This window comes from Diospyros lotus, chromosome 4 (genome assembly GCF_014633365.1).
Source record: "Diospyros lotus cultivar Yz01 chromosome 4, ASM1463336v1, whole genome shotgun sequence".
NCBI classification, from domain to species: Eukaryota; Viridiplantae; Streptophyta; class Magnoliopsida; order Ericales; family Ebenaceae; genus Diospyros; species Diospyros lotus.
In genome coordinates, this window is record NC_068341.1 from 37,799,382 (window position 1) to 37,814,162 (window position 14,781).

The 14,781-nt window shown below is 32.9% G+C and overlaps 1 protein-coding gene across 1 annotated transcript; it reads left to right on the plus strand.

The window, feature by feature from the left end:
• The first annotated feature begins 236 nt into the window (after positions 1-236).
• On the plus strand, positions 237-7,708 carry LOC127798943 (uncharacterized). Its single transcript, XM_052332599.1, has 2 exons — positions 237-463; positions 7,329-7,708. The coding sequence occupies exons 1-2, from the start codon at positions 329-331 to the stop codon at positions 7,473-7,475; spliced, it is 282 nt and encodes a 93-aa protein (XP_052188559.1). The 5' UTR covers positions 237-328; the 3' UTR covers positions 7,476-7,708.
• The last annotated feature ends 7,073 nt before the right edge of the window (positions 7,709-14,781 follow it).

Genomic DNA, 14,781 nt, shown 5'->3' on the forward strand with positions numbered 1-14,781 from the left:
AACTCAATGGTTCAAACTCCAATCTCTTTCTTCTTCTTCTTCTCTTCCTCAAATCAAATATTTTCCTTCTTGCTTCCTCTGCCATGCATGCTCGGGCAGCCTCGCTCTCATGGAACGTGTCTTTGAATTTGAATCAGAATGAATGGCCACCCCCACCAACCACCCTCACCATTTCCTTTCTCCTATGCCTATATAAACCTCCACACCTCACCCATATATCCATCGTCATCGTCATTACATCCACCCCGACCTCTCCATTTCTATTTATCTTTCAGCTTTGATCCTTGTTGTTAATCAACATTCATTCAACATTAATTAATTATATATCATGGCCGGAAAACCCAGCAGCAGCAAGCTTGGCGTGGTCCTGGTTCTTTGCCTGTGCATGGCCCTGCTCCTCGCCGCCGCCGTTGATGGCCGCTCCATCGGTTCTTCGCTGCATCACCGCCACCGCCATGTGAAGGTGCAGTCCCCGCCGAGGCCGAGTGGCCATGGAAGGGGCGCCGGTCGTAATAAGTTCGCCGGAGTTCTAGCTCTCCGGGGCATCAAGAACTCCGGCCCAAGCCCAGGGGAAGGGCATTCCTTAGTGAACGGTGCGGGCCATAATTGAAGCCTCTCATCAAAATTAAGTTCTTATAAGTAGTTCATTATGGGTATGGCTTCTTTTGTTCAATGGTTAAACACAAATACCAAATTAAACTGTATGCAATAATTAGCTAAGTGAGTGCGGAAATAAATATTTCCTTATGTTTTTCTTCTTGAGAAAGAAGAGTCGATTGGTTTGTAGTTATGTTGAATTCAGCAGTTATTTAATATCAATATTATAGCATCATATTTTGTAGAGATTCAATGGCATTGAGATTGATGGTACCGTTACATTACGTAATTTAATTTTAAGTTTTTTAAATTTCAACACAACATTAGTCGAGTAAGTTTAAGAATTAGTCGATTAAGCACAAACATTACTCGATTGCTAAATAACGTTACTCAATTAAGATTATCAGTTGCATTAGTTATTACTCGACTAATATATATGTTACTCTACTGAAAAATGATAATACTCAATTACAAGCATATCTTAATCGATTAACATTTCAACCATTTGTATATTTAAAGTTATTACTCAGTTAACCCCTTTTGATACTCGAGTAAAATATGACTTTATTCGACTACAAATGTCACTTAGTTGATTAATAATTTATGTATAGAGACTTGTTCTCTATCCAATAATTTTTACTCGAATAAAGTACTTAGTTACTTGACTAAGTATGAAAGTTACTCGACTATTATTTCTTCTTAGTTGACTAGTGATATGAGTACATAGACTTGTGTTTTTGCTCTAAAATTATTACTCAGTCAAAGGATATAGTTATTTGACAAATATGTCACTCAGTTGATTAATTCTTTGGTTACTTGAATAATGCTATTCAAACACTTATTCGAGTAATACAAGGCCATAATTGATTAATCTCTTAATGAGATTTCAGATATTACTCAATTAAAATGATAATTAGTCGAGTACAACACTTGTTACTCAACTAAAATATTTCTTTACTTGATTAAGATAAATATTACTATATATTAAGGTCAAGTGTTAAAGAAGAATGTATATTAAAGTTTTATATTTAAATTCTCATCATCAAAACATTTTTAAAATCAAACTCAACATGAATCTAATAAAAAAAATTAGAAGTTATATGTAAAAATGACTTTCATCTCCTGATCATCTCCCTGTTCAACCAAGATTTGGATCGTACGTTGGTATGATCTTTTTCTAAACGAGCTTCATATAATACAAAAACAAATTGCAAAAGATTTTGGAACAATAATAGGAAAATGTCCATGCGAAGATCAACAACAAAAATGCAATGTTTTTGAGTATCCATTTGATATTCAATTCAAACTTTCTTTTGACTACAAGAATGTGGAACAATATCTGTTGCAGGAAGACACATGCCTACAATTCAACAGGTCAACATGTTGTTAATAGACCAACAAAGCAGCAAGTTATTTTATTTTACTTTATCTTTCAGAACATTTATCTTATCAAAATTTAAGATTATTATATGTAAGTTGAACTGAAACATAATTCACCTTTTATTTGATTTTACTTATTAATTAGCTAGTCTGATTATGAGCCTAATTTTATTGTGAAACTAATCAAGATTGGTTTAGGTTAGAATTACTATAAAACCCCAATTAATCCTGCTCATGGATGCACTTATTAGGTGTGTGGAAATTGCAAAAACTAACCACATCTCAAATGAAAAATTCATTTTTAACTCATCCCTGGAAAAACTATTTTTACCCTCCCCCCCTTAAACAAACTAATTACACTCTATAATCACTTTTATCAGTTCAATTTCATTGGACAGTTAAACTTGATTACAGTGCAGTTTTAGTTTCAAAAATTTCACATAGTTTTCAGTTACCTTAATATGTTCTACTCACAACTACAATCAAAACTAATATCTAAACTGATATAGAGTGTAATTAAGTTTGTTGGAGTGACTAGAGTGTAATTAGTTTGTTTGAGGAGGTAAAAATGATTTTTTTTATATTAAAAAGTAAAAAACGATTGTGTCCATTTATTTTTAGTTTTTTGTTTTTTTTCTATTAGTGTTAGGTTATTTATATAGAGGCAGATATTGAGTATAATGCATCTTTTAAAGGTAGAAAGTTATTCATCTATTATAAATAAACCTAAATGTGTGATAAAAACAACCAACTTGATACTATGCTTCCTTAAGGAAATTTGGTGGCTTTGACTTATAATGTTGGAAATAATGAAGACAGGTAATAATAACTTAAAGATAGTTAGTATTTTAATAATTCTTTCTATGCCCAACTAATAGGAAAGTGTTGTGAGAATTTCATATAAAGTAATCTTGAATGTGAATTGAATCAATGATTTTGACTGATATTCTTAGTGCTAGGGTCGACAGATATGAAAAAGAGAAATAAATGAGAAAGAAAGAGGGACAGCGCATTCAGATTTCACCTGGTTTTTAATTATTTTCAGTAATGTTGATTTTTAAAAGGATACATTATTAAAAAAAATCAATTTTTAATTTAGAAAAATTCGTAGACCTTCCCTAAAATTTTTCTAAATTACACTGACATATCCCAAAGTTTTTTAAAATAACACAAATCTCTCCTAGCTCCATTACTAGAATATGAGAATTGACCAATTTGTCCATGCATTTAAATTACTTAGTCTTTCTTTCTCTTCCCCCAATTTCTCTTTCCCTTTCACTCCAACATACGAGGTTGCAATGGGACAAAAAAAAAAAGACAAAGATGATTCTCTTCAAGCAACTCTCTCTCTTTGTCCCTCTTTCTCTCTTGGTTCAAATATTTTTATCGTTGTCTCTCCCTCTAGATCGAAACCCAAATAACTAAGTTTTTGTCAAACTCAACTATCTAGATTTATAATTGATCGATTTTGTAGCATTCTTTTCTTTTTCTTTAATTTTCTACAATCTTGGTTGTTTAGGTTTTATAACAAAATCTAGAACTAGATCTAGAAATCGAAAATAGATTTGGAAAGATTAGGGTTCAAAAATGAACTGTTGAATCCAAATTTTTGGGTTCGATGGTTTGTCTTTTTTGGGTTCGATAGAGCAATGGGATTTTATTCCATTGCCGATTGTCTAATTGGTGGTAATAAAGAGAAACCCCATATATATATATATATATGTATGTATGTATGGAAGAACCCAAGGCGATGGTTGAGCAATAATGGTTGCTGGACATCCCAATAATTTTTTTTTTTTATTTTGGTATAACTATAGTATTTGAGAGGAAAGGCATTTTGGGGAATTTTAAAAGAGTTCTTTTAGAGGGCCAGACAGGTTGACAGATAGGTTTACAAAATGAGGGCTAAAAGACTAAAATGTCCTTACCCACATTACATTAGAAAAGGTGCAAAACAATATGGGCAAGGGTATTTTAGTTTTTTAACTCCCATTCTGCAAACCTGTCTGTCAACTTGTCTGGCTCACAAGAATTTTTCATTTTAAAAAGTTTAATAATTGTTACTTAGCAATAGGAGTTTTAGTATATAAAGTCAAGAGAGATTAATGACATATTTAAATATGCAAGGATAGTTAGTGTAATTTATACAAACTCTTATTGAGTTCTCTCAAATTTATCCTTTTAATGTTAGACTCCTGTTTTGATTTTAAAAATTATGGCATTCAACATTTTATTTAGTTTCAGTTTTAAATTTTTATTTTTTGTAATTACATCTTATCATTATTGCTAGCATGACAAATTATGTTAGATGACATAATTGATGACATGACAAGAATTTCTCACCTTAAACACATAAAAACTTCCATGGATAGTAGATCGGTGACAAGAGTTATACTTGTCAGCAAAATAAGTTTTGTTTCCTGGTGTTGGATTTTGCTACTTTGCCATATAGGTTTACCGATAGGTTGACAGACATACACCAAAATGATGAAAATGCCTCTCACCCATTTGTAAAATTGTTTCCTTTCCCTTTTTCATGGCCGTCTCATCTCTCATCTTTTTGCTCTTTCCCATGGCCGCCTTCAGCAGTTGCCTTTGCCTCGCCTTTCGCGGACTGACTGCAGCTGCATCCTTCCTTTTTGTCGAGAAAGATGCAACGGTGGTCAGCCCTCGAGAGGCAAGGTGACGAGAGGAATGCGCCCATGGGAAAAAGAGAGAGATGAGAGATGAGGCAACAATAGGAAAGGGGACCAATTTTTTAATTAGATGAGAATATTTTTGTTATTTTCGCGTGTTTTAATCACCCTCTTGATAAATCTCTCTAACAAAATAACAAAATCCTTGTAATAATAATAAATAGTAGTCTAAATATAATATATTGAGTATAGGAATGGGTGTTAACAATGTTTGAGGTAGATAGAGAAAGAGTTGGGTGGTTGACAAAGCTGACTTGCAACAGCTTCACCATATTAATAAAATTAAGCAACAAAATGAACATTCAAAGTAGAAATAGAAAATTCTTCTTCCCACCACCCAATTCCCCCGTAAATACCTCAATTTTCAATTAATCTACTTCATAACTGTAATTATAAAGAACTAAGTGGGCATTTACTATAAAATTTCATTTTTTTTTTTTCAGTTTGCTTTACAAGGATTTCATTTACTATAAATATAAGAATATTTTTTAAAAATAAAATCACTTAGCGTTTTTGCGTCATTCTTTAAGAAACGCTTTTGATTAAATGTTTTTATTAATAAAAATTACCAAAAAAAAAAAACCCTAAAATTAAAATACTCGGGATAAGTTTATTTTTTTGCAATTTTTTATCTCTTTCTTTTTTCTTCTCTATTTCTTTTTTCTTCTAACCTCCAAATTTCTAAGAAATTTTCAATTTTGACCCATTATAAACTTAGTCTTTTGCAACTTTGATTTTTATCACTCCAGTCACTAAATTTTGATTTTGTTACAATTCAAACTATCTTTTAATTTTTTTTCCAAAACTAATATTAAATTAATATGAATCTCACAATTATTTGATCGTAAAATTTATGTTAATTTTAACATTAAGGGTCTATTTGATTGGCCATCTTTTTCATGAAAAATTGTCATTTTTCACATAAATTCCAATTTTTGAGGTGTTTAATTAATCAAATTTTTCATGAAAAATATTTTCTCACTTATGGTCACGTGATGCTATTTTTTCACTTTTGTTGGAATTGGTTTTCTCATGGGGAAGGAAGATGCAATTTTCCATAGAAATAGAAAATCCACCCACCACATATAGCTGGCCTTTTCCTTTCACCACTGCCCATCAACGGAGAAGAGAAGAGAAGAGAAAGATCAACCAGATCCGGCAATTGCAATGGCCATTGATGAGAAGTGTGAGCAACGGTGACCATCGACGACTTGTAGAATATAGGTGACGGCGAAGGCATGGACGGTGACTGGAGAAGACGTAGGCGACGACCATCGATTGAGGCGTAAGCAACGACAAAGGCATGAACGATGACTAGAGAAGACGAGCGAACGTGTTGTAAGAGGAAGCCAAAAGGTCGTGATGCAGGGGTGGCAATTTCACAACATAGGCAGCGGCGATGAACGGTGACTAGACCTACAACGGGGGCCAGTGACGACGACAGTGGTTGAATGGCGACAACAGCTGTGGCTGAACTTGCTAAGCAACTAAAGACCCACTACTTGATTATTTGATTATTTTGTGTATGTATATTTGATTTATTTTTTAAATATGCGTGTATTTGATTATTTTATGTAATTGATTATTGATTTACGTATTTGATTATTGATTATCTGCATGTGTGTATGTGATTATTTTTATGAAAAATAATAAAAAATCAAACATCAAAAGTTGGAAAAGTACAATAATTTTTAGGTAAAAAATTAAATCAATCAAACACCTTTAATTAATATTTTTCTTAAAATTTAATTCTAGAAAATATTTTCTTTTTATACAAATTCTATGCTTGCAACCCTAAATGATTTTAGCTTTATATTAATATAAATTACATTAGTTCTTTTAATAAAATTTAATAAAAACTTAAAATTAAAATTTAGCTACTGTGATGGTGATGATAAAAATTAAAATTTAAGAATTAGTTTGTTAGGAAATATAGAATTAAGAAAGTATAGTATAGTTTATCAAATAGAAAAAAAAAAAAAGAGATAGTTTTAGTCTCATCTTAATTTTCTTAAAAAATCTCACAAGGAATTATGGATCAACCATAACTGACAGGCAACAGCAGCCAGCTGGTCAAAGAGAAGCAATTTATGCAGGGAATTTCAAATTCAAAGCTCATGTTTAACTGGTCTTTAGTCACACCCACACCCATACGCATAGACCTTATAATTTTCAAAAATCATTTGCCAAATAACTCAATGGTTCAAACTCCAATCTCTTTCTTCTTCTTCTTCTCTTCTTCAAATCAAATATTTTCCTTCTTGCTTCCTCTGCCATGCATGCTCGGGCAGCCTCGCTCTCATGGAACGTGTCTTTGAATTTGAATCAGAATGAATGGCCACCCCCACCAACCACCCTCACCATTTCCTTTCTCCTATGCCTATATAAACCTCCACACCTCACCCATATATCCATCGTCATCGTCATTACATCCATCCCGACCTCTCCATTTCTATTTATCTTTCAGCTTTGATCCTTGTTGTTAATCAACATTCATTCAACATTAATTAATTATATATCATGGCCGGAAAACCCAGCAGCAGCAAGCTTGGCGTGGTCCTGGTTCTTTGCCTGTGCATGGCCCTGCTCCTCGCCGCCGCCGTTGATGGCCGCTCCTTCGGTTCTTCGCTGCATCACCGCCATCGCCATGTGAAGGTGCAGTCCCCGCCGACGCCGAGTGGCCACGGAAGGGGCGCCGGTCGTAATAAGTTCGCTGGAGTTCTAGCTCTCCGGGGGATCAAGAACTCAGGCCCAAGCCCGGGGGAAGGGCATTCCTTGGTGAACGGTGCGGGCCATAATTGAAGCCTCTCGTCAAAATTAAGTTCTTATATTTGGGTATTAAACAGTCACTAAAGTTCAAGAGTCTTTTTATAAGTAGTTCATTATGGGTATGGCTTCTTTTGTTCAATGGTTAAACACAAACACCAGATTAAACTGTATACAATAATTAGCTAAGTGAGTGCGGAAATAAATGTTTCCTTATGTTTTTCTTGAGAAAGAAGAGTCGATTGGTTTGTATTTATTTATGATGAATTCAGCAGTTATTTAATATCAAATATTAGCATCATATTTTTGTACAGATTCAATGGCATTAATGAGATTGATGGTACCGCTACATCACATATAAATTTTTTAAAAAGTTTTTAGAGACGGACAGACTTACAGAATGACAGAAAGACTAAGATGCCCTCGCTCACATTGCATTGCACTTTTTCTAATGCAATGTAGGTGAGAGTATTTTAATCTTTTAACTCTCATTCTGTATGTAACATCCCGATCGAGCGATAGGAAGGACCGAAACAACTTACCCTAATGAGTCTACGCGAACTTCCCAAGGGGGTCACCCATCCTTAGATTACCCCAGGTTAAGCACGCTTAACTTGGGAGTTCTTTGCCAACATTCAGCCCAAAAGGTATCCAGCTGGTGTTGTTTCATTTCTTACACTATTCTCGATATATACTCACTTCTCTGGGCTCTCGGGGTATTACATTCTCCCCCCCTTAAACACATGACGTTCTCGTCATGCGACCTTACAACCGGTCCCAGATCTCTCCCCCCTTGCATGGCCAATGTGAGATTCGCCTTAGGTTCCTACACGCACCCCCCATAGGGGCCTCACGCCCCCCTCGGGACTCGGCCTCCTCGCTGAGGTTTGCCCCACCACCGCGCTCAGAGACTCGGGGGTCGGCTCTGATACCATTTGTAACATCCCGCATCGAGCGATAGGAAGGACCGGAACAACTTTATTCTGATGGGCCTACGCGAACTTCTCAGGGGGTCACCCATCCTTGGATTACCCCAGGTTAAGCACGCTTAACTTGGGAGTTCTTTGCCAACATTCAGCCCAAAAGGTATCCAGCTGGTGTTGTTTCATTTCTTACACTATTCTCGATATATACTCACTTCTCTGGGCTCTCGAGGTATTACACTGTAAGTCTGTCTGTCAACCTGTCTGGCCTTATAGAAGGACTCTAAATTTTTTGCCATTTTCACTCATCGATGCAACATTTTGGCACACATAATTATTAATTATTAGTTTATAATAGTGTAATGATATTAGAAATTCTTAGAAAACATTAATTTTCCACAAAATTGAAACCACGGTGAAGAACGTTAATTAGTGAGCGGTAAATACAGTGGATTGGTGACATAGCACAAAAACAAAGTATCCATCCATCATTTACGGAACAAGTGAACAAGCAGAAAAGTATACCATTGGAGGGAGGCACCAGAAACAGAAAAAAGAAAATTTCTTCTCAAGAAATCATACCAACCTCTAGAGTGGATATGCATGTGGGACACTAAGTACATGTGTAGACCCCTGAAAGTTCCTCCTCAAGAAATCATACCTAAATCGATGGCAATTCTTTTAAGCCCATCTTTGTTTTCACAAAACAATGCCCCAAAATAAAAGCCATCCCAGCCTCCCTGGTTTCCATCAATTCGCGCAACTCGTCTTGCGCAACTGTGTTAGCCTCTAGAAGATGAAATCTCACTCTTTTCCCCAGCCTTGGCCTTAGCACACACTAAAAAAAAATGACATTTAGTGGCAGTTTTTGAACCGTCCTAAAAATTAAAAATAAAATAAAATTTTTAATTTAAGCGGTAGTTTTTAGAACGGTCCCAAAAATTAAAAAAAAATTAAAATTTTAAATTTTAGCACTGATTCTTAGAATCGTCGCAAAAATTAAAAATTAAAATTAAAATTTTAATTTCTCCCAATGGGCGGCCAGGCCGACCGCTTGCGTCTGCACCTAGACCCTACCCGCCAAGTGGCCGCATGTCCGTGTGCCACGTGGTGATGCTGAAAATTAAATTTTCAACGTTCCATTTCTCGATTTCGAACCCAAGACCTCCTCTATGCATGTGCACTCGTGAAATCGTCTAATTTGACAAGCCCCCTTATTATATATCCACGCATATAAATTATATACTAATTCAACTACTATTTTTTAAAATTATATTTTATATTTTTTAATATAAATTAAAAATATTAATTAATTTATTATTTTTAAAAAGAATAAAAGAATAAATTAAAAATAAATTAATTCAATTAAATTAAATAAATTAATTGATTGATTAAAAAATAAAAAAATATTTTATAAATTTTTTAAAATTATTAAAATTTTATATATTAAATTTTTTTAATTTTCTTTTTATTTTTATTTTTTTAAAATTAAAATTTTTAATTAATTTTGAGATTAATTTAAATTAAATTTTAAATTTCTTTTTAAGATTTTATATTTCTTTTTATTAATTTTGTAATACCCCATGTTTGTATGAGTTTGCCACGTAATTTCAATGAGTTTAGAATACCGAAAAATTGGCTTAATAACAATTATAAATACCGAATCGACTGCAGGGAATGCCTTAAAGTGAAATTGTCTAAAGAAAATGATATGGTTTCGATGAGTATTCCTAGATAGAATTTATGGTATCAAAAGAAATTGGATCGGAAACAGTTTTTGGTACAACTAAAATGCAACTGCTATTTAGGCTGCAAAATCGAATCGTTGTAGGAGGCTCCCGAAAAAATCAAAGGAACCCTATGGGGCTCCGATTTTTCGTAATAAGCAACCCTTCAGTGGTTTCGGGATGAAACGACAGCCCGGTGAGGACGTTGGGGCAAAATCGTCTTTATCGAGTAAATCTTGGATTATTAATTTTGCGTTTTCTATATTAAAATGCAAATTTAATCGATATTTGAGGGCATGGTTGTAATAAGAAAATTACCCAAGAGATACTATGATAAAATTAAAGATATAATGTGTATTTTTTATAATTATATTACTATAAAATATATATATATATTATATAAGTATGTACGTGTGCTGTGTGCGTCACCCACACCTTGCAACAATCAACCCATACCCTGCAACTCCCAAACTTCATAGCCATGCCCTATGGATGATTTGGAGTGGGTTTCACGCAATAGGTGATGGATATGGCAGATTTGGGGCGCTCGGGTGGCTATAAAAAGGGGAGGAGATGTGGGCAAATAGAAGTAAGAAGGAAATGGTAGCGAGCGTGGGCAAGCAATGGAGAGTTGCAGAGAAAGAGAGAGAGTAGCCGAGAGCTCAATGGCTGGTCTGCAAGCACGGAGCAGCTACCACGGCGGTTCTGAGCTAGCGGGCAAGCTTGGTGGAGGCGCGACAGGCTTCCGATGTGGGCGGAAGCAACCATGGCAGCCATGGAGCTGCCATTGCAACATCTTAGCGACGCGGCAGCAGCGCGCAGGAGCCACGGACAGTGAGCATGGGCGGCCGAAAGTGCGGAGAGACGACTGGCGGAGGCGCGCGGTGGCGTTGGCAAACGGTGGCGGCTGGCGGGAGGGCCGGGCTGGTGCGCGGGAGCCATGCGCAGGTTGCAGGGGAGACGCTGGAGAGGATGAAGTAGGAAGAAGAAAGAAGGAGAAGGAGAAGGAGAAGAAGAAAAAGAAAAAGAAGAATAAGAAGAAGAAGAAAAAAAAAGAAGAAGAAGAAGAGATTGCACGCAGAGGAGAAAGGAAACAGGAAGAAGATGAATAGTGGAGGAAGAAAGAAAAAGAAAAGAAAAAAAAAAGGAAAAAGGAAATTTAGGAAAAATGTCGAAAATTTTATAGAAAAATCCCAAAAAATAAGATTTAGATATTTACTAATATTCTGAAGATTTTGGGAGAGAAAATAGTTTGGACACGCGTTTCGAAGATATGACATGCATACCAAGAAAGCTTGAGGGACTAAATCAAGGTAAGTAAAATTCCCTAAAAAATTTTAGAAATTCAGGAATATTATTTTATGAATTTTCGTAGTGAAATATTTGAGAAATATTTAGTTTGGATATATTGAGGAAAATTAGAAAGAAATAGAAAGAAAATTAAAGAAAATGTCAGAAATTATGAAAAAATAGGTTTTAATGTTTATTTAAATAATTATGGTAATTATGATGCTTTAAGCCTTAAGTTGAAGTGACTTGTCAAATTTTGAGGTTGGCACGCAAATCGAGGCGATGCACGAGGCAAGACACGAATATCGAAGTAGCCCGATAAGTTTGAGAAGGTAAGTGGTACTTCCCAATTAAAGTTAGTTTTATGGAAAATGTTAGTTTGTAAGTGAATTATGTTCATCGAAAATGTTTTCATCATATTGACATACTCTGATATGTACACATCACGTAAACTGCATACATGACATGACTATAAAATGCATATGTACACATTGATATCATTGATCACATGCATTTGTGGCTGTAGGGAATACGAATTTGCACCACTGCTTTATCAAGGGTGCACCCATACACCCCGGCTTCGAAAGAGATGGCCGCAAAAATGGTAGGTAGCATAAGGGGTACAGTTGACACCTACGAGAAAAGACATTGCATACACACATGACATAGCATTATGTACCCTTACTTAGATGGTTCATCATCTAACTTGGGTTTTGCCTCTGGAATATTCAAACGTTCCAGATGGAAATTGTTGCAGATACGAGGATGAATGAGGCATGAAATGGCACTTAATAGAGTGCATGATAAATGAAATGTATGTAACGTAGTCTCTGTATTTAAGTTCTGCTACTTTAGATTCTGAACATTTTGAGGAATGTTGAAAATGTAAGAATTTATTTATGATTAATGTTAAGATATCAGGTTTCGATCTTTGCTTCCGCATTTGATGATTCTCTCTTGAGATTAATAGATGTGAATTCTGGGATGGATTCGAGGAATGATGTGGTTTAGCTTCAGTGTTTAAAAGAAAAAAAATTATTGTCTCGGAATTGTCTCAAGTTATAACGCACCCGGGAAAGCGGGGTATTATAAATTTAATTTTGAATTATTTTCTTAAGTAAAATTCAATTTTTTAGTCAATTTTGCAGTGGTTTTGAAAAACCACTACAAAACCACTGGAAATGTATTTTAATTTTAATTATTTAATTATTTAATTATTTTTGAATTTAGCGACAGTTTTTACGAAACCGTCGCTAAATTTGATTTTATTTTTTAATTATTTAATTATTTTCCAAATTTAGCGGCGATTTTTTGAAAACCGCTTCAAAATTAAATATTTTAATGAAGTTTGCAGCAATTTTAAAAAATCGCCGCAAAATGTTAAAAAAATCATTGCAAAAAATCAATTTTTTTATAATGAGCTTTAGTGAGTTGTCGACAGCCATTTCAAAACAATCCTCGTCTTCCTCCTCATCCCACATCCTTGTTCCATTGAGATTTGTTGAAGCGGTTCCAACAATAGTCATTCTTTCATCCCCTTCCTAGTCTTCCCCCTACTAACAAAATATTTGTTGTATTAGTTGTGTTAGTTGTTTTAGTAGTATCTTGTATTTTGTTATTTGCTGGTACAATGGCATTTCTATAATTACTGAAATTATGGTTTTATTATATAAGGGCTGAGATCATGAATTGAGATTGATGAAGCATTAATGCAGGGATGCGTATATGTGTATCTGTGTATGCGTTCATTACAAAAAAATTGATTTTTAGCGACGTTTTTTTTGCGGCGGTTTCTAAAACTGCCACAAAAAATGGAATTTTGCGGCAGTTTTTTTAACATTTTGCGGCGATTTTGAAAAATCGTCGCAAAATTCATTAAAACATTCAATTTTGTGACGGTTTTCAAAAAATCGTAGCTAAATTTAAAAAATAATTAAATAATTAAAAAATAAAATTGAATTTAGCAACAGTTTTTGAGAAATCGCCTCTAAATTAAAAAATAATTAAATAATTTAAAATTAAAATTAAATTAACATTTGAGGCAATTTTAAAAACTGCCGCAAAATTCATCAAAAAATTTAATTTAGCGACGGTTTTTCAAAATGCTGCTAAATTAAAATAATAATTAAATAATTTATAATTAAAATTAAATTAACATTTGCGGTAGTTTTAAAAAATCACCGCAAAATTTATTAAAAAGTTTATTTTAGCGGTGATTTTTCAAAATCGTCGCTAAATTAAAAAAAATAATTAAATAAATTTAAAATTAAAATTAAATTAACATTTGTGGCAGTTTTTCAAAATCGTCGCAAAATTCATTAAAAAATTTAATTTAGCTGCGGTTTTTGAAAAATCACCGCTAAATTCAAAAATAATTAAATAATTCAAAATTAAAATTAAATAATTTAAAATTAAAATTAAATTGAATTAAATTAATAAAAAGAAATTTAAAATTTTAAAAAGAAATTTAAAATTTAATTTAAATTAATTACAAAATCTTTATATATATAAAAGTAGGATAGTCTTGAAAAAAGAAATTTTCCCCCAAAACTTACATTAATGATTTGTAATTAATACTTATTGTATTAATAATTTACATTTTGTAATTTACATTAATAATTTAAAATTTTCAATTGCTTTGAAATAATAAGTTGTAATAAAATTTTCCCCCAAAACTTGCATTATTGATTTGCATTTAGTACTTATTGCATTAATAATTTACATTTTGTAATTTGCATCTTTATATATATAAAAGTATGATAGTCTTGAAAAAAGAAATTTTTCCCCAAAACTTGCATTAATGATTTGTAATTAATACTTATTGTATTAATAATTTACATTTTATAATTTGCATTAATAATTTAAAATTTTCAATTATTTTGAAATAATAAGTAGTAATAAAATTTTCCCCCAAAACTTGCATTAATGATTTGTATTTAGTACTTATTGCATTAATAATTTACATTTTGTAATTTGCATCTTTATATACATAAAAATATGATAGTCTTGAAAAAAGAAATTTCCCCTCAAAACTTACATTAATGATTTGTAATTAATACTTATTGTATTAATAATTTACATTTTGTAATTTGCATTAATAATTTAAAATTTTCAATTGTTTTGAAATAAAAAGTAGTAATAAAATTTTCCCCCAAAACTTGCATTAATGATTTGTATTTAGTACTTATTGCATTAATAATTTACATTTTATAATTTGCATCTTTATATATATAAAAGTAGGATAGTCTTGAAAAGAGAAATTTCCCTCCAAAACTTGCATTAATGATTTATAATTAATACTTATTGCATTAATAATTTGTATTTTATAATTTATAGTAATAATTTAAATCTTTTAATTGCTTTGAAATAATAAGTAGTAATAAAATTTTCCCTCAAAACTTG